Source organism: Raphanus sativus, chromosome 7 (genome assembly GCF_000801105.2).
Source record: "Raphanus sativus cultivar WK10039 chromosome 7, ASM80110v3, whole genome shotgun sequence".
Classification (NCBI taxonomy): domain Eukaryota; kingdom Viridiplantae; phylum Streptophyta; class Magnoliopsida; order Brassicales; family Brassicaceae; genus Raphanus; species Raphanus sativus.
Genome location: NC_079517.1, coordinates 19,558,882 through 19,581,534, shown reverse-complemented (window position 1 = coordinate 19,581,534; position 22,653 = coordinate 19,558,882). Strand labels below are relative to the sequence as shown.

At 31.1% G+C, this 22,653-nt stretch overlaps 3 protein-coding genes and 1 long non-coding RNA gene across 4 annotated transcripts; all 4 read left to right on the top strand.

Annotated features, from left to right (window-relative positions):
* Positions 1-2,124: 2,124 nt before the first annotated feature.
* LOC108816246 (glycerophosphodiester phosphodiesterase GDPD2) lies at positions 2,125-4,209 on the top strand. The gene is made up of 6 exons (XM_018588818.1): positions 2,125-2,253; positions 2,429-2,805; positions 2,929-3,210; positions 3,327-3,422; positions 3,522-3,718; positions 3,810-4,209. Exons 3-6 carry the CDS (start codon positions 3,025-3,027, stop codon positions 4,024-4,026), a joined length of 696 nt encoding a protein of 231 aa, XP_018444320.1. The 5' UTR covers positions 2,125-2,253; positions 2,429-2,805; positions 2,929-3,024; the 3' UTR covers positions 4,027-4,209.
* Positions 4,210-6,001: 1,792 nt separating this feature from the next.
* LOC108816454 (NAC domain-containing protein 104-like) lies at positions 6,002-6,936 on the top strand. Its single transcript, XM_018589026.2, has 2 exons — positions 6,002-6,189; positions 6,339-6,936. The coding sequence occupies exons 1-2, from the start codon at positions 6,021-6,023 to the stop codon at positions 6,770-6,772; spliced, it is 603 nt and encodes a 200-aa protein (XP_018444528.2). The 5' UTR covers positions 6,002-6,020; the 3' UTR covers positions 6,773-6,936.
* Positions 6,937-14,967: 8,031 nt separating this feature from the next.
* LOC108814294 (uncharacterized protein At2g33490) lies at positions 14,968-18,087 on the top strand. Its single transcript, XM_018586834.2, has 9 exons — positions 14,968-15,200; positions 15,616-15,688; positions 15,821-15,892; positions 15,981-16,042; positions 16,109-16,177; positions 16,326-16,354; positions 16,434-16,632; positions 16,714-17,701; positions 17,796-18,087. Exons 1-9 carry the CDS (start codon positions 15,084-15,086, stop codon positions 17,816-17,818), a joined length of 1,632 nt encoding a protein of 543 aa, XP_018442336.2. The 5' UTR covers positions 14,968-15,083; the 3' UTR covers positions 17,819-18,087.
* A 1,643-nt stretch (positions 18,088-19,730) lies between these two features.
* Positions 19,731-20,905, top strand: LOC130497581 (uncharacterized). Its single transcript, XR_008936565.1, has 4 exons — positions 19,731-20,113; positions 20,202-20,325; positions 20,451-20,562; positions 20,651-20,905. It is a non-coding gene; the product is annotated as an uncharacterized LOC130497581 (long non-coding RNA).
* Positions 20,906-22,653: the final 1,748 nt, after the last annotated feature.

Genomic DNA, 22,653 nt, shown 5'->3' with positions numbered 1-22,653 from the left:
GCAAAAATATGGAAGACGTGCTGTCTCGAGCATGGGCCCAGGTAAAATGGAAGAAGACGTCGTCAGCCGCACCAAGACGGAGCAGAAACAAGACCAGAAGACCGCTAGACCAAATATGAGTGATCCGGACGAGAGAACCTCTCAGAGATCAGTGAAGGACTCCAGAAGCCAGAATCGGGGCAGGTATACAAGCCGACCATCTGACAAGCTGGAAGGGATGTCTGTGTCCACATGGCCTGACATCTCCCACCTCTCCATCTCCAAGCCGGAACTAGTCAATGTCTTGAGGCAAATGGGTCAACAAGTTAAGTGGCCCCAGAAGATGAAGGCTCATGATTCTTTCCAGAACCCAGACTTCTGGTGTGAGTTCCACCGTGATCACGGGCACAAGACAGAGGACTGCATCGCCCTACGGATTGAGTCAATGAACTGCTCCAAAGGGAGCATCTCCGCGAGTTACTCTCCGAAAAGGCTAAGAGACACCTGAACAAGGAAACATCCGAGAGACCCACCAAAACTGCTCCCGCTTCACCGCCACGACAGGACCGAGTGATTCACGTCATATCTAGAGGTTCGAAGATCAGCGGTATCAGCCATGCAGCAGCTAAGAGAAGTACCCGGAATGCTAAAGATGGTCTGGAATCGATCCAACCCAAGCGTTTACTCATGGGTACCGATGAAATAAGCTTCACAGCCAAAAAACAAAAAAGTGTCTTTGCTCCACATCATGACGCTCTGGTTATATCGCTTACTGTGGCGAACTGCTTGGTAAGGAAGATCCTGATAGACAATGGTAGTTTCAGCAATATCATCTTCCAAACTGCAGTGTTTGAATCCAAATGAGGTTTATCCATCCACCAACGATAATAATTTCTAAAAGACATGATTTTTTCGGATTTGTTGTTATTAGAGAGAGTGAAGAGAGAATGAAGAATGAGTTAGGTGAATGCTTGCGGAAAATATCCGACGGTATTCCGACGGGACTCCGACAATCTTTTTCAATTTGGAATTCTGTCGGAATTTTTAAAATATGAAACGGTGTATTCTTCCTTGGCAATGATCAAATATTTTCTCGGAATACGTCAGAATATACCGACGAACCATAACAGTTATATAATATGTAGGATATTCTTGGTATTTTATCAGAAATTTTCGACGATAGATGTTTCGTCGGAATGTCGTCAGAAAACAGTCACTATTGTCCGATGATAATATCGACTATGGAAATATCCGTCAGAATATGCCTTATTTTCTTATGGTGGTTCCATTTAAGTTAAAACAAGTAGTTGACATACACGTCAGATAACTTGTTCAACTTGTTTAACACGTCAAATATTTAAAAATGTCAGATAAATAAAATATACATCAAATTTTCATGGAGGAAATATTTTAAAACTTTAATCAAGAAGAAAACTATTATTATGCTGATTCAAAATTACTCGTCTAATGACATCGTCGATTTTTGACCAATCTTACCTTCACAAAATGTTTTTATCAAGTTTTTCATCAGATCTCCATTTCCTAAATTACAAGATTTAAACAATATTGATTATGGATTAGGATGGTAATTATATCTCTGACTGTTACTTCATTTTTAATGTTAAAAACCAATTTCGAGAAATTGACTATTTTAGGAACTTTTTATTTATTTATTTTGCTTCTTTTATTTATTAATAGAAACTAGATATATTATTTTTGCTTGACAATCGTGAACAATGACAGAAATATCTTCTGTTGGTTTTATATTTTATCCAGTCTATATTTTATTTTCCTATTTAGGCAGGGTCTTTTTTGACAAACAAAAGGTAGGGTCAAATACATAAACAAGAAAAATAATTCACGAAAACAAACAAGGTCTCTACGAACTTTTTCTGTTAAAGAAAAGATAGTGAGTGAGGCGTCGAAGATAAAATTATCTCCAATGACTAGACGCCACGTATAAGATGTGAACGTTACTCATTGTCTTTGTCGTAACTCGTAACTAGATCCCACAAACGGCGGGAAGAAACCAACAGGGAAAGGCACAATACTGACGTGGAATAGAATATTCGAAAAGAGGAGAAGATCCTGCTCCCTTTATATAAACACTCCAATTAACAAAACTGAAGAATATAGAAACAAGAAATCGTCACAAGCATTTCGAAACGTCTCTTTTTTCTTTCTCTCTCTACAGCCTTGAGAAAATGGCTCTTCGTACTGTCCTCGTCGCTTACATCCCTAGCCTCCCGGACTCTGTTTACGGATTAGCCGAAGGTAACATATCGAAACCCCTACCTTGTGTACCAAGGCAACCCAATGGAAAATCTGATTTTAATGATAGTAGTTATTACAGGATTTTACTAGTTTTGGCAAGTAGATATATGATGATTTTTGTAATATAAATAGAAACCCTTCATCGTTTGCTAATTACACTCTTCTTCTTATTCAGGTATGAGTCCCTCCGGTTTAGATTTGAGCAAACCGAAACCGTTTAAGATGCCTGGATTCTCTGTGATTGGACACAGAGGAAATGGTATGAATGTGTTGCAGTCATCTGATCGGAGAACCAGAGGGTTTAAAGAAAACTCTATCCTCTCTTTTAATTCTGCAGCCAAGTTTGTGTAAAACAATATTCTGATTTTTGATATTTTTTTCCTGGGGATGCTATTTATAGTTTCTTAGAATTGATATGAACAAGAAGATGGGAGAAAGAGGATGGCCAAGAAAGTGAATCCACGAGCTTTGTGTGGTTGTTTCTTTTTGTAGGTGACAAAAGATGATTGTCCTGTCATTTTCCATGATGATTTCATCTACTCTCAAGAGAATGTGAGTCTTCTCTTAGATCTTGATTCTTTTTTATCCTAATGCAAGATTAGATCTTATGATTTGCCCAAAACAACAAATATCTTATATAGATGGATCTTGTTTTTTTCTGCATTTTGTGTTCAGGGTGTTGTTAATGAGAGTAGAGTGACTGATCTGAGCCTTTCTGAGTTCCTCCTCTATGGACCTCAGAAAGAAGCTGAGAAATCAGGGAAGACCCTTATGAGGAAATCCAAAGAAGGTCAGGTTTTGAGATGGGACGTTGACTCTGATGATCCCCTTTGCACGCTACAAGAAGCTTTTGAACGTGTTGAGCGATCTCTAGGGTTCAATATCGAGTTGAAATTCGATGATCAGGTTGTTTATGAGCGAGAGTTTCTCGTCCATGTCTTGAGAACAGTTCTGCAGGTATGATCATAAAACTAAGTCCAACCAATTCTAAGGGTATTATTATTTATTAGGAAAAAAGGTCATAACCTTTTTTTTTTCCTGTTTCCATTTGGTACGTGTGGCACAAACTACAGGTGGTGTTTGATTATGCCAAAGACAGACCAGTGATCTTCTCAAGTTTCCAACCAGATGCAGCACAGCTTGTTAGGGAACTGCAGAGCACTTACCCGGTATGTTCCTATCTCAAAACTTATTTAATCCTAATTTTCACCAAATGCATCCATTTTGATGCAACCGCTAATCATGATTGTTTTGGTTTGTTTTCTTAGGTTTTCTTTCTGACTAATGCGGGGAACCAAATGTACAATGACGAGAGAAGAAACTCACTGGAAGAAGCCATCAAAGTTTGCTTGGAAGGAAAGCTACAAGGTATTGTTTCAGAGGTTAAAGGAGTTTTCAGAAACCCATCAGCCATTTCCAAAATCAAAGAGTCCAACCTCTCTCTCCTCACATACGGCAAACTCAAGTAAAGCTTTCTTCATTCCTTTCTTCATTTTGCACAGCCAAACTCTCTAAGCTCCGAGTTGATGTATTGATTATAAACGGGTATGTTGCAGCAATGTGGGAGAGGCAGTGTACATGCAATATGTGATGGGGATTGAAGGAGTGATTGTAGACTTTGTTGAGGAGATTTCTGAGTCAGTTACACTCATGATGATAAGATCACCATCACCATCATCAGGGTCAAAGGATGATGTTGCTGCCATTAATACAAGGCCTGAGTTTTCACAAAAGGAGATTGATTTTCTTCTCAGGCTTCTCTCGCAGTTTTGATACAACATTAATTGATATCATTATTACCTATGTTTTTTTTTTTCTGATTGAATATCTTTGTATCTTTTCTTTCTTTTATCATGTGCTTTTTTTTTCTTTAGGATTTGATTTTCTTTCTACTTTTTTCTCTTCTTCTCGGTTCTTGCCCCAATAGCTAAACTGTATATAAATCTGCAACTTTCATACTGTTTGATATTCACATGAATCAGTTTATAAATTAATTTACATGGGTTGATTATTAAAACATAAATTCCATTTAGTAAATTAATTATATAATGCAAAATATATGAGTTTTTAAAAAATATATATATAATTCAAAATTTTAATTACTTTAAGTATTTGCTAAATTGTTATATTGATAAATTAAAATATTTTCTGATACTAAATTAAAGTTTTCAATCTAGTAAATCTTTTAATAAAATAATATATTACTAAATTAATAAAATTATACTCCTGACATTATTAATTTATAAGTCTTTTATTGTGAGTGAGTAATATCGAATATAATTCTTATAGAAAATATGGTCATAAAAAATTTCAAGGCTCCGTAATTTTAGAAAAAAATACATTTTCATATAATTTTGGTAATAATGGTTTGAGTCTTTCAAATTCACTATTTTAAGACAAAACTATTCTTAATTATATCCCAATGACAGTATGTGTCTTTCATCCAAACCTTTCAAATGGATGCTTGAAGTTCCAATCAAACTACAACTCGTTGTTCTCCCTCTTCTCTGCCTTAACTATGAAGAAAACAAAAGACATTCTTTCCTCTTCATCAGTATCAAATTCAAGAATCCAATTCCAATAGCCACAACAGAAAGTCTCTTTGATATAAACAAAACAAAAATAAAATTGATTCACCTCGCCAAACAAAATTTAGAAATCCAATTTAATTATCAGGCGGATTAATTCAGCGTAGTGTTTATCATAACATTTGTGATTTCTTAAAAATATCTGTGATTAATAGTTTCATACAATAATTATATTTACTGGTGAAGAGGAGAAGAATATTATATTTACCAATCAAAATTAGAATCCTTTTCTTTTCATTATAGTTATCTATTAGACAGTTTTGTTCTTTTAATTTTATATGTATAACGAAAAATCATAAATTAAATCGGAAACGTAAATATTTTTTATTTGATTTATAGAATTTGATAAAAATATTTCAAAAATAAAAAAATGTGTTTTCATATTTTCACGAAAATCATTAAAATATGGTTAAAAACGATTTTAAAATATATTTTTTTCAAATTTGAAAGGTATAGAAGTTAAATACTTGCTCATGGGTTCACTAATCCATGGAGGGGGTTAGGGTTTAATTTTGAAGAGGGAGGAGAATTTGATTAGGGATTTTGTGTTTTGATCAAATATAGAATTATAAAAAAAAGGTATAGAAGATCAATGAAATCCATAAGAGATTGTGCGTAGAGAAATAAGAGTATGAGAAAAGTTGACTCTATTTTTAGCTTTCTCATTTCTATATATTTATTAATATATGAATCATTTTTGTAGTTTTTCCAATGCAATAATAATAATCTAATTGTCTTGTGCTAGAATATAATACTATAAATATGGCCAACGCATGCATTATCATATGCACTCTCTTTTTTTTTGTTTAATTTGTAGTTGTCCTTGAGCATCACCAACGGTGAAGTTCTAAAAAATCAGTATATTAACCATTAAATAATAACATTATAAAATTTTCTGATTAAAATTTATTTTGTTTGTAAATGATAAGCCATTTATATCATGACATATGGCAACACAAGGTATAAAACTGTTTCTAAAAGTCCTTCGCAAAAAAAAAACGTTTTTTGATATTATCTTTCCTTATGCTAATTATTTTAATATTTAAAATTTCTTAGAACCCTATGAAAAAGCAACGGTTGGACATGCTCTTACGAAAGAGCTCCGACACTATATATAATCATTCAATAAGGATTCACAATATCACTCTTATCACAAACTTTTAGCCATTGAATACTCTTATGGAACCAAAACACAAAGCTTTGCCTGTAGGATTCAGGTTTCGTCCAACAGATTGTGAGATTTCAAAATATTTCTTGACGAGAAAAGCTCTGGAACAACCAATGGGATCTCCCATTGTACCTGAAGAGTGTCATGATATCTTCTCAAGACATCCTCGTGACTTGCCTGGTAAGTTTTCACCAATCCTATAAACCTAAATTTTGTGACAAGATTAACCAGATTTTCTTTCTAGGTTTCGTGTTCCATCGTCAGGGATTTGCTTATGGGGTAGTGAACTAATGTTTGATCTCTATCTCTATCTCTATTTGTTCTTTCAGGCTATCCAAGAGAAACGCATTGGTACTTTTATTGCAGAAAACTTGACAGCCAAGTTACTCCCAACTCTCATAGTATTTGGAAACAAATCGGAGAAGAAACTGGTGTGTTAGATCCAAAGAATTATGATACATTAGTCGGTATCAAACGTATATTCACTTTCATTGATCATGAAGAGGAGCCAAACGATATTCTTTTGTCAGATGAAGACGAACCTCCACAATACAATTGGTTCATGGATGAATTTAGCCTCCCATTGACAATTTCAGAGACTGATTGGGTTTTGTGCCATGTTTTCCGCAAGAATATCGAACCTGAATCCGAATCAGAAGAAGAAGGAGAAAATGAAGAAAAAGAAACTGTTGAAACAGAGAGTTTGGATCTTCTTATAGAGAAAGATGGAAATGTTCTTCCTCCATCTCCTTCTCCACCTTAGCTTCTTCTAATGGCTTTATCAAGATGTTCTTATAAAAGGATGGGTTAGTTTTTCTTAAGAATTATGATTATACTGATTATGTAGTTTTGTCACGAATAAAAAAAGAAAGCACAATTTGTAAAGATCAGTTTATAAGAATCGGAATGAAAGCACAACATAATAGTTCTTAGAATCAGAGTATTAGATTCTCAATACATTTTCATAGTCCAAAACTTTATCATCTAGGTGCTGCAGACAGGTGTTAAAAAAAAAAAAGGTGCTGCAGACCTAAACTGCCTTTTAGTTTGAGAAAGAAATTTGGAAGAAGAAAAGAGTGGCTTTACCAAAAAATGATTATTAAGTAGTAATTTATTAATATTTACCAAAAAGTATCAATACTATTAGTTAAAACAGAAGCAATATTTATCTACTTACAAGTAGTCTATATTGAACTATTACAATTATTTAATTTTTATTTATTCTCCTGCGACTAACTTTATATATATATATTATATCTAACAAATTATTTTTATATTTTAAAAATAAGATATCTAATTAGATTTTAATAATATCTTTTAATTAAAATGTAAATATACATTTATTTTTAATATTTACTTTTAAATAATAAAAGTCAGAATTAATATTAACTATAATTAAAAACATTAATACTAATTCATTTTTCATCTATATATTGAGAAATAAAATTTCTATAATATTTATAAAATAACAGAATAAAATATATTCATGAATTTTACAACATACTTCAACTTATTAAAACAATATTAAAGTAAAATATAAAAACTAATAAATAACTTCATAAGTTAATATACATAATTTAATTAAAATATTAAAATAATTCCCTAGACATTATTTGCGAAGTGATTTGCCACATGTCTTCTCTACAATCGTTTTCGCAAAAACAAATGTGACGTGGCTATTAAAATTGATGACATGTCATATGGTTAAATAAGACATGTACAATTACAATTAATGCTGATATATATTTTTGGAAAACTTTTTAAAATATGGCAGTAACTCATATATTACATTTAATCTTGATTTATATTTTTGGTAATTTTTTTAGAATATGGTAATAATTCATAAATCATCACTAAAATAAATATATTCAAATATGACATTTTTAATTTCGAAATATTATTTAATTTTACTTTTATAAATATAATGTTTTTATTATCTAAAATTTTCTGCATTTTCAAAAAAATATAAATTTTAATAGTAATATCATTAGCTGTTTTAGATATCTAATTTTTTATAAATATTGTTTAGTTTTAGTCTTTGCTAACTATACAATTTTCTATGATTTTTAGTAATTTTTTATAAGTTAATATAATACATTTAACCAAAAGAAATAGATAAAACAATTATCTAAGATTCTAATTTTAAATATATACATTGACAATAAATGGAATGAAATCATGACTAAGAATATATTTGATTTTTACATACCCCTTATTAAAGGCACAACTCAATATATAACCATTAATTAATTAGAAAATCATCACGTAACATATATTCTTTTCACGTAATATTAAAATTCATATTTAGTTATGGATGATCATAACTTATTCTAATTTATTTGCTTAAAAACTAGAATATAAAATTATGATTGATGAATATCTATAATATTATTTGAAAAACTATTTTTTTAGTATTAGTGCCCACGTTGATTATTGCGATAGTTAATTACAAAATTATCATTACTGAATTAAAAATATCATATTTAATTGTTAACAATATATAAAAAATTAGTTTCCGTTTTTCTTTATATCTTTTCAATAATGGAAAAGTGTTAAAAAGAAAATAATAAATTAAAAAACGAAAAATAAATATCATACATAATTTGGTTATATAAAAAGAAAGTTAACAAAAAATAATCTTGATATTAAAAAAATATATTCCATTTTAAACATTATCATAAAATAATAATAAATATTATAACAGTAATAACAATATTTTATTTATATCAATCTATTTTATTAGATGATTAAAGATAATTTAGATAACATAAAAATAAATATATTTAATGAAATAAAAATCTTTTTAATTAATATTACTGGGTTATTTACTTATTTTCTTGCAAAATGTTTTTTTATTAAATTACAAATTTTCTTTTACAGTTTCTTTATATTTTTATCAAACTATACAAATTTAAAATATATGAATTCAAAGTAACTTAATATTTTATTTATAGAAAATGATTTCTCAAAAGTATATCACAATAAATGTTTTGGGTATTTATTTTTTAACATTTGAAAAATAACTTAACAACCATTTAAATGCAAATGACAAAACTTAATCTATTAATAACAAAAAATATTATGGTTGAAATTTGAAAAGTAGATCCAGTCCAATAGATCCAAACAATAACCAAATTGACTGGACATTATATATGTAGAATCATAAGTTTAATTAACATAATATAATATTATTTATAACAAAGCATATATATAACATAAAAATGATTTAAAAATAATATAATCAGTTATTATGATATTATTTTTTAACATTTATACCCGTGCATGAGCACGGGAAAACCACATAGTTTAATATATTATTCAAGTATGAGACGGTAGAATGAAAATAATTAATTTATATAATAATGATGACAAAAAATATAATAATAAAATAGTTTTTACCAATATAAAAAGTAAAAAAAAATGTACTATAATTTAAAGTTTTAAAATATAAATAAATTTATACGAGGTAAGTTATATAAATAAATTATCTTATTTTAATAAAATTATATTCATGTAAATTTTTATTATATTTACTTTAATAGCTTATGTTTTTATAAAAGATATACATATGTATAAGATTTCTAATTTCCAGTAAATAAGTTTTTGAATAAAAATCTATCTCGTGCTTTAAAGTATGGGTCAAAATCTAATAAAAATATTATTATTAGATATATAATAAAAATATATAAAAATGAAAATTAATAAATATTAGAATATCTAATATGAATAGTAAAATTAAATTTAATTGAAATTTAAAATAAACCAAAAACAAAACATCGAAAAAATTCTAATAACATGTGAAAAATAAAAGCAAACTAAATAAATAAGCAGTTATATTGTAATAACCGTATACGAATCGATGATGCTCAAATCTATGTCTATTTTAGTATTCGTCCTCTCAAATATTGATCCATTACTCTTTAAAATGATAAGTTAGTTTCACTAAAAATTGTATGACAAACTTTTGTAAAATTAGAGCATCACATTTATAATATATCAACTATTCATCTAAATATTCATAAATTAAAATACTTTAAATATGAAAATTTAAGTCAAAATTGTATCATATAATGGGTCATCAACAGGTTCAACCGATAGTCGGGTCTCAGATTTTAGCGGGTTTTTGCGAGTTTTATAAAGTTTTTAAATAACGAGTTTAAAAAAATGGATTGCATATAGAGTTATCGGTTTTGTCAGTTTAACCGCGGATCCAGATCGTGTTTCAGAACACTGAATATAATATTTCATGTGTAACATTTAAAATGTTATAATCAAAAATGAAAATTTATATCATATCAATTTAATTTGTTTCAGAAATAATCCTGCACTTTGAAAGTGTGGGGTCAAAATCTAGTTAATTTATTAAAACTAATATAAAAAACCCACAATAATTATCATTTTAAATAGTTTGTGGTTAGATAATCATATAATGTTATGGTCTTTGGGTTTAGCTTCCAGGGCATTTGAATTCATGTAGCAATATTTTTTGCCTTGTTACAGCAAACTATATTAAAAAAAAATTGTTACGATAAATGCATTTTTTTGAGACTATATTTAGGATATCTATTCTATTAATTCTTAAACATAACCAATTGATAGTAAGTTATGTCCATCTTTTAATTTTTATAACTGCACCTAAATAACCATAATCACTTTATAAATATTGTTTAGTGGTGTAACAATTATTTGTTAACTGCATCTAAGTAACCACCTCTTAAATACTACATAGAATCATCAAATTGCATTTAAATATAAACGTGATGTATTTATTTACTCCATAATAGTTCATTCAATGCTTATCCCCCAAAAATAATATAACGTATATGTTTTTCTTTATTCAAAAGGGTTAATATATTTTCTTTTACTCCTATTTGTTACCTAATAATAAGACTCATATCTAATTTAAATTCTGAGTATTTATATAACAAACAATAACATTTCAGGAATCAAATATATATATAAACTCATTTAGTTTAATGGGTCTTATATTATAACAAAATTAATAGAACAAATACTTATGTAAAAAAATAATTAATTTATTTATCCAAATTCAGGATAATTAAATTTATCCAAAAATAATTAAAAAATACATTTCAGGAATCAAATAATTAATTTATCCAAATTCAGTTACTGCTTCTTATCAATATATTGCAACGATCTCTTCCTATTTATTTAACTACCTCTCTTCCTATTTTAACGATTTTTCAATATATCAATATATTTTTGTTAAAACGCAAAACGCTGACCATATTAAAACGCTGACCATATTATAATTTTTTTCTACCAAAATCAGTTATCACGTTTTTTAAGGCGGTATTTATGATTAATACCATTAAAATAGGATCATTCCCTCTTGATAATAGTTGTGTCCAATTTAAAAAAAAAATATGTAACTGCTTATCTGCATATTAATATAACTGATAAAAGAGTTTGAGTAATATTATAAAGTAAATGGTTAAGAATGATAACTGCTAAACATAAATTCGAGGGGAAGCTATAAATACTCTCGCCCTTATTTAAATCATGTATAATTTATTATTATAAATATATTTTTTATAAAAATTAAATTAAATAATGATTTAAAAATATATATAACCCCCGGATAACCTTAAAATTAAGCAGAACGGATGCGGGTACAAAATTATTTGTTTGCAGGTTGTGCGGATCATATTTTATAACCAAAACAAAATTAAAAACCTGCGGGTTGGCGGGTCAGCGGACGAGTTCAATCCGTAATCCAGCCTTAATCGTGCGATACGGAATCAATTTTTAAATTGCTATTGTTTAATAAAATATATTTTGATTAAAATTTATACAAAAATATGATTACCAAAAAAAAAATATAATCAGAAAGAAAAAAATATCAAAAATTAAATTAAAACAAAAAATATACCCGCTCTTTTAAGGGCGGATCAAAAGCTAGGAAGATCTTTAAACTTCGAGCTGTTGGATTTTTTTTTGTTTTTTGCTTAAACTTCTAGTTGTTTCATTCTTTTGATTATAGGCAATGGTTTGTATTTGTTAAGCTGAGCTTGTGGCAGACTAAAATTGGAGAAATATGTTCATGTACCTTAAATTCTTGAAAAAAAATTTTAAACGTTTTTGTCAATCATTTTGATAAGTAGAAATTGCAATGCTGCTCGTTATCCAGTGGACGGTTATGTCGCTCTCTCCAATATGATACAATGTACCCTAGAAACAATATCTTACCAAAAAACCATTAGAGCCCTGTTCGTTTGGTTGCCGCAGGTTTCAGCGTCGATGTCAGCGTCGGCGTCGGCGTCGGCGACTGCGTCAAACTCGTTTATCTGATGTTCGTTTCATAGACGCTGACGCCGACGCTAACGCCGACGCCGACGCTAACGCCGACGCCGACGCAGATTGTTGTTCGTTTCGAAAACGCAGAAAGTTGACGCCGACGCTGACGCCGACGCAGAAAGCAAAATTAAATACCGTTCGTTTGACAGACGCTGCGGCTATTATCATTTTATTCATATTTTATTTTTAAAAATTTGTAACATTGTCTTTTAAATAGATAAAATGTATTTTAAATATATTTAAATCCACAAAAGTATTATGTTTACTTGGTAATATTTTTTGGTCAAATATACAAATATAACAATATTTTTGTCATAAAACTAAATCATACATTTAATTTTCGAAATTAGCACCTCAAACAAATAAGGCAAATATATGTTACAGATATAAGAAACATGTAGTTTAAATTTGTAAAATTATATTTTAAATAAATAAAATATAGTTTAAATATATTTACATCTATCCAAATATTATAATTTATTGGTAATAAATTTTTAGTCAAATTTACAAATTTAACAACTCATTTTTATCATAAATTTTTAGTCAAATTTACAAATTTATCACAAATAAAAAGCTAAATAATACATATAGTCTATAAATATAACAACATTTTTTTTTCATAAATCATAAGCTAAATTAAAACAATATAATATATCAAAATATTTATCATAAGCATATATGTTCAAGTGCATTACAATTAACAAGCAAATACTGATCATCTTTTGGTCTACCTATTGAGGATCAAGTTGATGTAAAAGAGCTATTAAGAGTGTTTGTAAAACTAGCAATTTCATCATAATGTAAATTAATATCTTTGTGATGTATGTATGTGCACTTTCATGTGGCAACAAAAGTTTAAAGCTTTTCGTTTGGTCATTTAGAACCGAATACATGTGATAAAAAGATTGAACAGTGTACTTTACACACAAGCCTTTATGTAAAAAACAACATGAGGACTTAGCATATTTCATTTGAGAATGGAATGAGTTAAAGACAGAGAGAATCTGAATGTAAGGAAAACAGGGGAAAATCATTGCATGTATTTAGCTATGTTTCTTGCCAGTAACACCAGCAATAACCTGCAAAAAAACACTTGAACCATGCGCTTTCTGAGATGTCAACAAGGAAGGATGCGTGAAGGCCAGACCAAACATCTCCTTCATGGTTTTGCTTTGTTCAGTAAACTTCACAAGCTTGGATACAACATCTGAACTTTCCACAACCTGAGTCATGCCCAAAGCACGTTTAAAATCGGTTTAAAGCAAAACCCATGATAATCTCAAGCTTAGAAAAGCAAAGGAGGTGGAAACAAAAACAGATACGATGATGATGACAAGGAGGTGACATGAATGTCGTATGAAACCAGTCACATGAATCTCAATACAGTAAAGAGCATGAGAATGAAAGTAGATTGCCTTTAACAGCACAATGCATGACCACTTTGTAGCAAACACAAATCAAGTCTCAGACTACATATTCAAGTGAATCAAATGATAATGATACAATGTACCCTAGAAACAATATCTTACCAAAAAACCATCAGGTCGATTGAATCTCTGAATTTGGATGAATGTAATAAGTTGTTCCTACAAACAATACGTCTAAACAAATATAAAAAAATTACTAATGTTTTATTGACATAGACATTTATATTGTATTTTTCATCGGGTAAACATTGTGTAAAGAAAATCGAATTCAGTTGCTATTTCAATCATTTTTTTCCTTTTCATAAAGTTGATGTTGATTTGCTTTTTCTTCTTTATAATGTATTAAAACGTACATGTGTCCAAACTTTAATTTGGAATAGCTATGATGGTTATTTTATTTCACTTTCAGTTTTGGTTATATGGACTAAGAGGAATGCGTAAGATCGAAGTCGATGATCGATCTATCTAGTTTGGATTTGAGATAGGTCGATAAAGTTAACTTCACATGATTGAAACATATGTCAAAGTCGATGGGATTGAACGAGGATTTTGAAAAGAAATTCAACAAAGATAAGTTGGCTTAAAAAAAAAAAAGATAAGTTGGCTTAATTGAAACAAATTAGCGAATCCTCCAGATGATTTTAATAGTAGCGGTAACGAGAATGAATAGAGAAGAAAAGGACATATATACACGGGGCGGGCATACACATACATCAGACGTCGAGCTCTTTCGACATTGCGCGATTGCCCATCGTCTCCTAGTGAAATACGTTACGTCGTAATCATAATGGTCAGATGTTCTCATGATGATTAAGCGAGTGATATTGAAAAGTCATATAATTTATATGATCCAGTTGAAATCAACAAAACATGAGAATTCAAATGTTCAAATCTAAACGCCTTGACTTTGACGAAAACAACAAGGGCAGATATTTTTGACCATCTTCCGGTCAAGTCCAAAAGGATGATGACGTGTCAGCATCAACATAAAATCTTTAGACTTTTGGACAATTATATCGGTTAAGATCAGGCCACGTGTAAATGTTCCAGTCTAAGCCGTTGATGTTTACTTACACGCGTGAGATTTCTTCACCAAAATTGGTCTCGTCTCCGTCTTTCCGGCGGTTCGATCTGTTTCTTTCTTTGACCAACAAAAAGAAAAAAAAAAGAAACTTTTTTAGAGTAGAGCTTTTCTTTCTTTCTTTGAACACAATCCACAATACTTGAATCTCAATTCTCTCTCTCTGTCTCTGTCTGTATCCTCTCATTTGTTGGGAAGTCTCTGATTTTGTAGAGGAGGAGTTTGTTCTGATTGATTAATCGGGAGAAATGATGAAAGCATCGTTAGGGAGGTTAAGAAGATTCGCATTGCCCAAGGTTGATGCGGTTAATATTGAAGAGCTTTTGCCTACTGCACAGATTGATGGCCTTGCTCGAGCCTCCAAGGTACAACTTGTGTAGATGAGATTTTAAACTTGGCTTCTTCCTTTTTTTTTTTTTTTAATTCGCTGGGTTGTTTGTTTGCTTTTGATTGGATCGAGTTTCTGTCGTAATTTTACTTATCAAAAAGTGATTAACCAATCACCATTTTCTAGGCCTATAACTATGTCAAAATTGACATTGACATGTAGTATTGTTAGTTAGTTAACTGATGTTGGTTAGTTACTTGATTCTCATGAAAAAGAAAAAGTAATTGACATGTAGTTAGTTAGTTATGGTGACTTTTCTAAGTTAGCTACTTGGTTGTTTTGTTTCCGGAATTAGACTGGATGATTTATTTAATTTGGTTTCAATGAATAATGAGGTTAGTTTTATAATTATATGTGGTGGATATAATAAGCCTAAGTTAATTGTTTTTCAGGATATGCAAGAAATGAGAGAGAGTTATGATAGATTACTCTCTGTTGCTGCTGCCACTGCCAATAGCGCTTATGGTAATATATTATTATATACAAATTCTCAACCTTTTTCTTTTTGTTTCTTTACAACTTTTATTATCAACTCTTGGTCATAGTTGAACATTACTATATTATTAGACTCTAAATCAATTTCTTTGGTAATGTCAGAGTTCTCTGAATCATTGGGGGAGATGGGCTCATGCTTGGAGCAAATCTCTCCCCATAACGATGAACAAAGTGGTAAGTCTGTTCTTTTTGTTTTTTGAAGATTCATCTTAACATGGAGGTTTTGTATTGTACTGTTTAACATTGTTTCTTTCTTCTGCAGGAAGGATTTTGCTCAAGTTGGGTCAAGTTCAGTTTGAACTCCAAAAACTCGTCGACACTTATGTAAGTTTGTATGTTGCAACCCTTGTGAGAGAAGTTCTTGTTTTTCACTCTCTTTTTTCCTTACAGCGTTCTCAAATATTCAAGACCATTACTCGACCTTCAGAGTCACTTCTAAATGACCTTAGAACCGTCGAGGTATGCTCTCTAGCTTTAGCCTTTTCAAAGTTAAAAAGAGTTTATTTGAAGCCAAAATTGACAAAGCACAACCTTAACGAAGGCCTCTAATATGCTAATCTAATATGCTAATCTAATCTTTTTCTTTTCGTTTTTTTTTCCCTCTCAGGATATGAAGCAACAATGTGAAGAAAAGAGGTCAGTTATTTCCTGTTTTCTTTTCACAGTATTTTGTTTGATTATTTCTTGCCTAAACGTCTCGAGTCTTCACTTACAGAGACGTCTTTAAGAACATGGTGAAAGACAAGGTACACCTGAAAGGCAGTAAAGGGGAGAGACTTATCCGCCGACAGTTGGAGACTACTCGTGATGAGCTACAAGACGAGGCCACTTTGTGCATTTTCAGATTGAAATCTCTCAAGGAAGGACAAGCTCGAAGTCTCCTCACCCAAGCAGCCCGCCACCACACTGCTCAGGTACCTTTCCCAAATAACTAAGCTTACTGATATCTGATCGATTAGTGTCTCTTACACTTTCTTTCTTTAATATTTTCATAGATGCACCTGTTCTTGTCTGGTCTGAAATCGCTCGAGGCAGTAGAGCAACAAGTCAAAGTTGCTGCAGAGAGACAACACATCGACTATGAGCTCTCTGATAACGAGAACGAAATGGATTGTAGTGAGGATGACGATGATGATGACCGACATGTTAACAGAGATGGAGAACTCAGTTTTGACTACATAACAAGTGAGCAGAGAGTAGAAGCGCTACCTACACCACAAGGAGCATTGAATGTAAATGCAGATCATAGAGAAGAGAACCCAAGAAGGAGCAGCCATTCAGCTCCGTTGTTCCCACAGAAGAAGTCTGATTTATCGACAAATGCTTACGTATTACCAACTCCTGTCGATTCAAAGTCCTCATCAATCTTCACGCAAGCAAACCACAGTGCACATTTATGGCATTCCTCTCCGCTTGAACCCATAAAAACCGCTCATAAAGATGCAGAAACCAACCTCTATTCCCGTCTTCCTCGTCCTACAGAAGCTGCACCACGACACGCATTTTCTGGACCGGTCAAACCATCCTCAACCCGACTTCCAGTTCCTGTGCAGGCTCACTCAACTTCTCCAAGGATGTTGTCTCCTGCTGCTTCACCCCCGCTCGCTTCTTCTCCGCGGATCACCGAGCTCCATGAGCTTCCAAGACCACCTGGTCAATTTGCTCCTCCACGACGCTCTAAGTCTCCTGTTCTGACTGGTCACTCAGCTCCTGTTACCGCTTGGAGTCAAGAAAGAAGCAATGTTTCTGTGTCCAAGAACATTGTGGCATCACCTCTTCCGGTTCCTCCTTTGGTTGTACCAAGAAGCTACTCCATACCTTCAAGAAACCAGAGTGAACAACAACCCTCCTTGCCTGAAACGAACCAAAACAGAGTAGTGTCTCCACCGCCTCTGCCTCTTACTCCAGCGTCTCTGATGAATCTCAGATCGTTGTCTAGGTCTCGGGTTGGGGAAGCTGCTCAGAGCGGTCAAATAAGAAGAGGTAACTAACACTGTTTTTTGTAACCTTGGAACTACGAAATCTTCATCATCACCCATGATATTAAGACATTAGTCGTTGTTTCTGTCAAACGCAGGAGTACAAGTGATTGGACGATGAAGCTTTTACTAGCTAGCGTGGCGTTTGATGAAAGCGTTGGTTGTAGAAAGTAAATATACAAGTCAGATATTTTTCTAGTTCTTTAGTTTTTGAATCTCCTTAGTTTCAACCCTATACTGTTTTTTTCTTTCTTCCCTTATTTATCTTTTTGTCACTTTGAAAAGAATTAGTTGTTGTTTTCTGAAAATTAGGAGAAGGAAAATGAGAAATTAGGGTAAATGTTGCCTTACCATAAACTTCTTCTTCTTACATGTCTGATTTCTTCATTTTTTGTTGTTGTTTTCTTTAGTTTGAGCATATATTTGATGGTGCCTATTTTTGAAAGAGAAAACTGTTGTTACATTCTCATATGTTGATGTGTGAGTTGCGTGAGACCGATAGAAAGAAATAACAATTTGATGAATTTAGGCTGTTGGTAGAAAAGGAAAAAGTAACGAGTATTATACAAAATGGTTGTGTACAAACACATTTCCTAAAAAGTTTATGGCGAGAGAATTTAGAAAGAACTCCCAAACATGTTTGCTTAAACTTCAAGGCATAATACATTAAAAACTTGTTAGGAATCATGAGCGGGTGCTATGCTTTGGAGGGTGTATACGAGAAGAGGCAAGCAGAGGAAAGAGGAGGGAAGTGTAGAAGAAATGAAAGCTTGGAAGTAAAGAGTTTTTGCAGTTACATTTCAATTGTAGTATAAATAAAAGAGAGTCGGAAATGTAATATACATTCGTTAAGTCTTTACTTAGAACCGATTGCTACTTTGTATTGAGAGAACAATCTTGAGGATAGATCCATTAGTACATTGTATTGCGAGTGTTATTGAGTAATATATACTTCGTTCGTAACAAATTGGTGCGGTGAGCATGGATCGAAGACGACACGAGCTTCATATGTGCTGATTAGCTTTAAATAAATTATTTTATGGTTATTTTAAGTAACAAAAATATAATAAATACTGAAAGTTATGAATGTAAAATTAATGAAGTAGTTAGGATGAGTATAAAAAGGAAAGTAAATATTGTAATCTCCCTATACATTAAAAGAGAAGTCACTTTAGTGATTTCTGCTTACGTGGCGATCATACAAGACACTCTCGAATTAATTCTTATAATCTTATTGGTCGGTATTTTTTTAATTTCTTTTTGAATTATTTTTTTCCATCGGCCAAACCTTGCCAAAAACACATACCATGTAATTAATATATTTATATACGTTCTTAACTAATCGATATATATTTCAAAGGTACTATTATGGTAACTTAATAATGACATATTTAAGTGACAAGGCAAATATATTAGAGTATTGGTAATTTAAAAAAAAAAGCATAATATGTTTAGAGTATTGGTAATTTTTAAAAATTTAAAATGTCTCAGAAACTATAATTTATGAGAAAATAAATTAGAAAAAACCATAATATGTTATTATTAACCAATCACGAGATCATAATTATTATAGTAAAAAAATTGTTATTGAAATCTAATCAAATCATAATATGTGTAAAAAAATGAAACATAATAATTATTACAATTCCGGACATGAAAATCATTGTAAGTCATAATGAAATGAAATCATGTTAAAAAATGAAATCATGCTAATTATTAATATCCTCCTATATATTAAAAGAGAAGTACATTGGACACGTGGCGCTCACACAGCTCTTCTGACGAAAATTCTCGCGATTCTATTGGTCGGATTTTTCTATTTTTTCTTTTTGATTTATTTTTCTACTCGAGCTTTAAATTTGGAAAGACATTAATTGTTAATCGCACTAATCATTTCTTGCGCAAGAATCGTAATAAATGTCGACCATTAATCATAGCTTGCAAAACAATTTTAATAAATGTCGACTAATCATTAAATGTCTTAATGGGAAATATGTTTTATATCTAATTAGGAAACTAATTATTATCAACATACCTTATTTATATTGATTACTTGCGCAAGTCTCGCATCATATAATATGCATATTCGTTTTTAATTTTACAAATTTATTATGTTTCCTTTAATCAAACGTCATTTAATTTACATACCTTATTATAACCAATTACTTGCGCAAGTCTCGCAAGTAATATTATTTGCGTCGTTAATACTCTTCACCATCAAAGGACTATATATAGAGTACAAAGTGGCGATGAAGCAACATAACCATTCTTCTATTTTTATATATACATATTTTATCGGAGCTGACTTTTCTTTTGGTTTATATGCAGATACCCTATTCTAACGATTTCACCGCGATGCAGCGAAGAATATGACACAAAAGCTGATGTTTTCTCCTTTGCTTTGATCGTTCAAGAGGTAAGTTAAAACCTTTTTTTTTTCTTATGGTTTTTGCTGTTTCTTTGTTCATGTTGTTGATTCCTTTTGAATGTTAGAACTTTTTTAGATGATAGAAGGACGAATGCCATTTGCTGAAAAGGAAGACAGTGAAGCTTCAGAAGCTTATGCCAGCAAAGAGCGGCCACTGTTCAAAGCTCCATCAAATTGCTTTACCCTCATGGACTTAAAACGTTAGTCTTACTCTTTCTCTTCACCATTAAACAAAAAAGAAGGGACAGTTTTGCATCGTTGATTGGTTTAAGTTCATGTCATTAACCGGTTAGGTTCGGTCTATTTTTTTTTTGGTATCCCATAGGTTGATAGAAGAATGCTGGCAAAATAAACCAGCCAAGCGACCTACTTTCAGAGAGATCATTAAACGGCTCGAGTCTATTCTTCATCATATGGGTCACAAACGACAATGGGGGGTACTACTGAGTTTGTCCTTTTGTTACTTAGGTTTCTAGATTATGTTTACCTGTTAACATGTTTCTTCTTTCACATGTTTAATATCAGATGAGGCCGTTGACTTGCTTTCAGAATTTCGAGCACAAGAAGAAACATAACTGGGATATGAGCAGCCATGACGGCTCATCATCCGGTTCACATTTGTGATTCTTTAACCGGTTCAAAAATGATTTTTTTTTCTATTCCCTCCGGTTTAGTTTGGTCTTCCCCCTAAAGAACCGAATCTTATTTTGTCATTTTGTTCTTCACTGATGAAAGTCCGTGTGGTCAAAATCTGGCATTTTATCTATTTATAAAATTTGTTGTAAGATATATGATTTTAACCTCAAGATATATTTGCTGTTGTAATCTAAAATTTCTTCAAAATGTATGATTCCACCTCATTATTATATGGGTCCTTAATTTCGAAATGAAATAAATATGAAATTGTTAGATTTTCATGTGCTATTATTGATTAACTTGAAACTTTAAGTAACTTCAATATTAGTTTGGTGCTTCCTTTTTTGTGCAACAATTTTTGTTTCTGCTGTAGTAGGTATTTTTCTGTTGTTTGCTAAGACACAAGGCAATTGAGATAATACCACTGGTTCTTAACATAAAATCTTATGATAGTGTGACTGACTTTTATATCAAAACTTACTCAAGAATTTGAACTTTATATAATTACATGAAATTTCATGTCTATCACAAAAGAAAATACGCATAAAAATTATGAAAATGCACATATAATTTATACACATTTCTAAGAGGGTCCCTGCATATCAAACCTCCTGTCGTAATTTATACACATATACTTCTTATTGGTTGATTTTTAGAATTTCTTTTTTTAATTTATTTTTATCATCTACAACCTAATATGAAAACCTAATATGAAAGTAACACTAATTACTAACCTCATAAATTCTTACTTGCGCAAGAATATTAATAAATACGTGTATTAATAAGTTTCCTTATTACAAATATAGTAAACTATTCATTCTTGATATCATATTTATTACATTGCGCAACCAATTTAACGATTTGTATTTAATTAGGAACTTATTTTTATTAACTTACCTTACTAATATTGATTACTTGCGCAAGTTTCACATCATTTCATATGTATATAATTTTATGACAATACAAATTTAATATATTTCCTTAAACGGTTTCATTATTTATTATATAAATATTACTTTCGTGTCATTAATATGAGAACATTCACTTCCAAGTAAACAAATGTAAGGTAAGTTAATAAAAATATTTATGATACCAAGTTGCACCATATTATTATTTTATTTATTATCTTTAAAAAAAGCTGTACATTAATTGGCAAACTATGATTAGTTGGTAATTCACCCAAGAAAAATTCATGATAAAATATTAAACTAAGAAACATTCCTATATAAATCAAAATTGTGGTAGTTAAAAGATAATCGGTGAATTAAAAGAATGTTTACATTTTTATATTTTTCAAAAAAAAAACGTTTACGATAAGGGGGAGAGAGAGAGAGCGAGATTTAGTGTTTTGGGTATACCCAAGGGTTTACAGTTTAGTGTTTAGGATTTATCCAAGGGTTTAGGGTATATCCAAGAAATTAGAGTTTAGTGTTTGGATTTTTACCCAAGGGTTTAAGCTTTGTCCAAGGGTTTAGGGAATAGTGTTTAGTGTTTACGATGAGTGAGAGAGAGAGAGAGAGAGGGAGAGAGAGAGAGAGAAGAGAGAGAAGAGAGAGAGAGAGAGAGAGAGAGAGAGAGAGAGAGAAGAGAGAGAGAGAGAGAAGAGAGAGAGAGAGAGAGAGAGAGAGAGGAGAGAGAGATTTAGTGTTTGGGTATACCCAAGGGTTTACAGTTTAGTGTTTAAGAATTTATCCAAGGGTTTAGGGTATATCCAAGAATTTAGAGTTTAGTGTTTGGATTTTTACCCAAGGGTTTAAGCTTTGTCCAATGGTAGAGGCTATAGTGTTTAAGTGTTTATGATTTACTCTTTTGTGAGGGTTTAAAATTGTTAAAAAAATTTATCTTTGGCAGCTACTAATATTTTTCATTTATTTTAAAAACTTAACACAAAT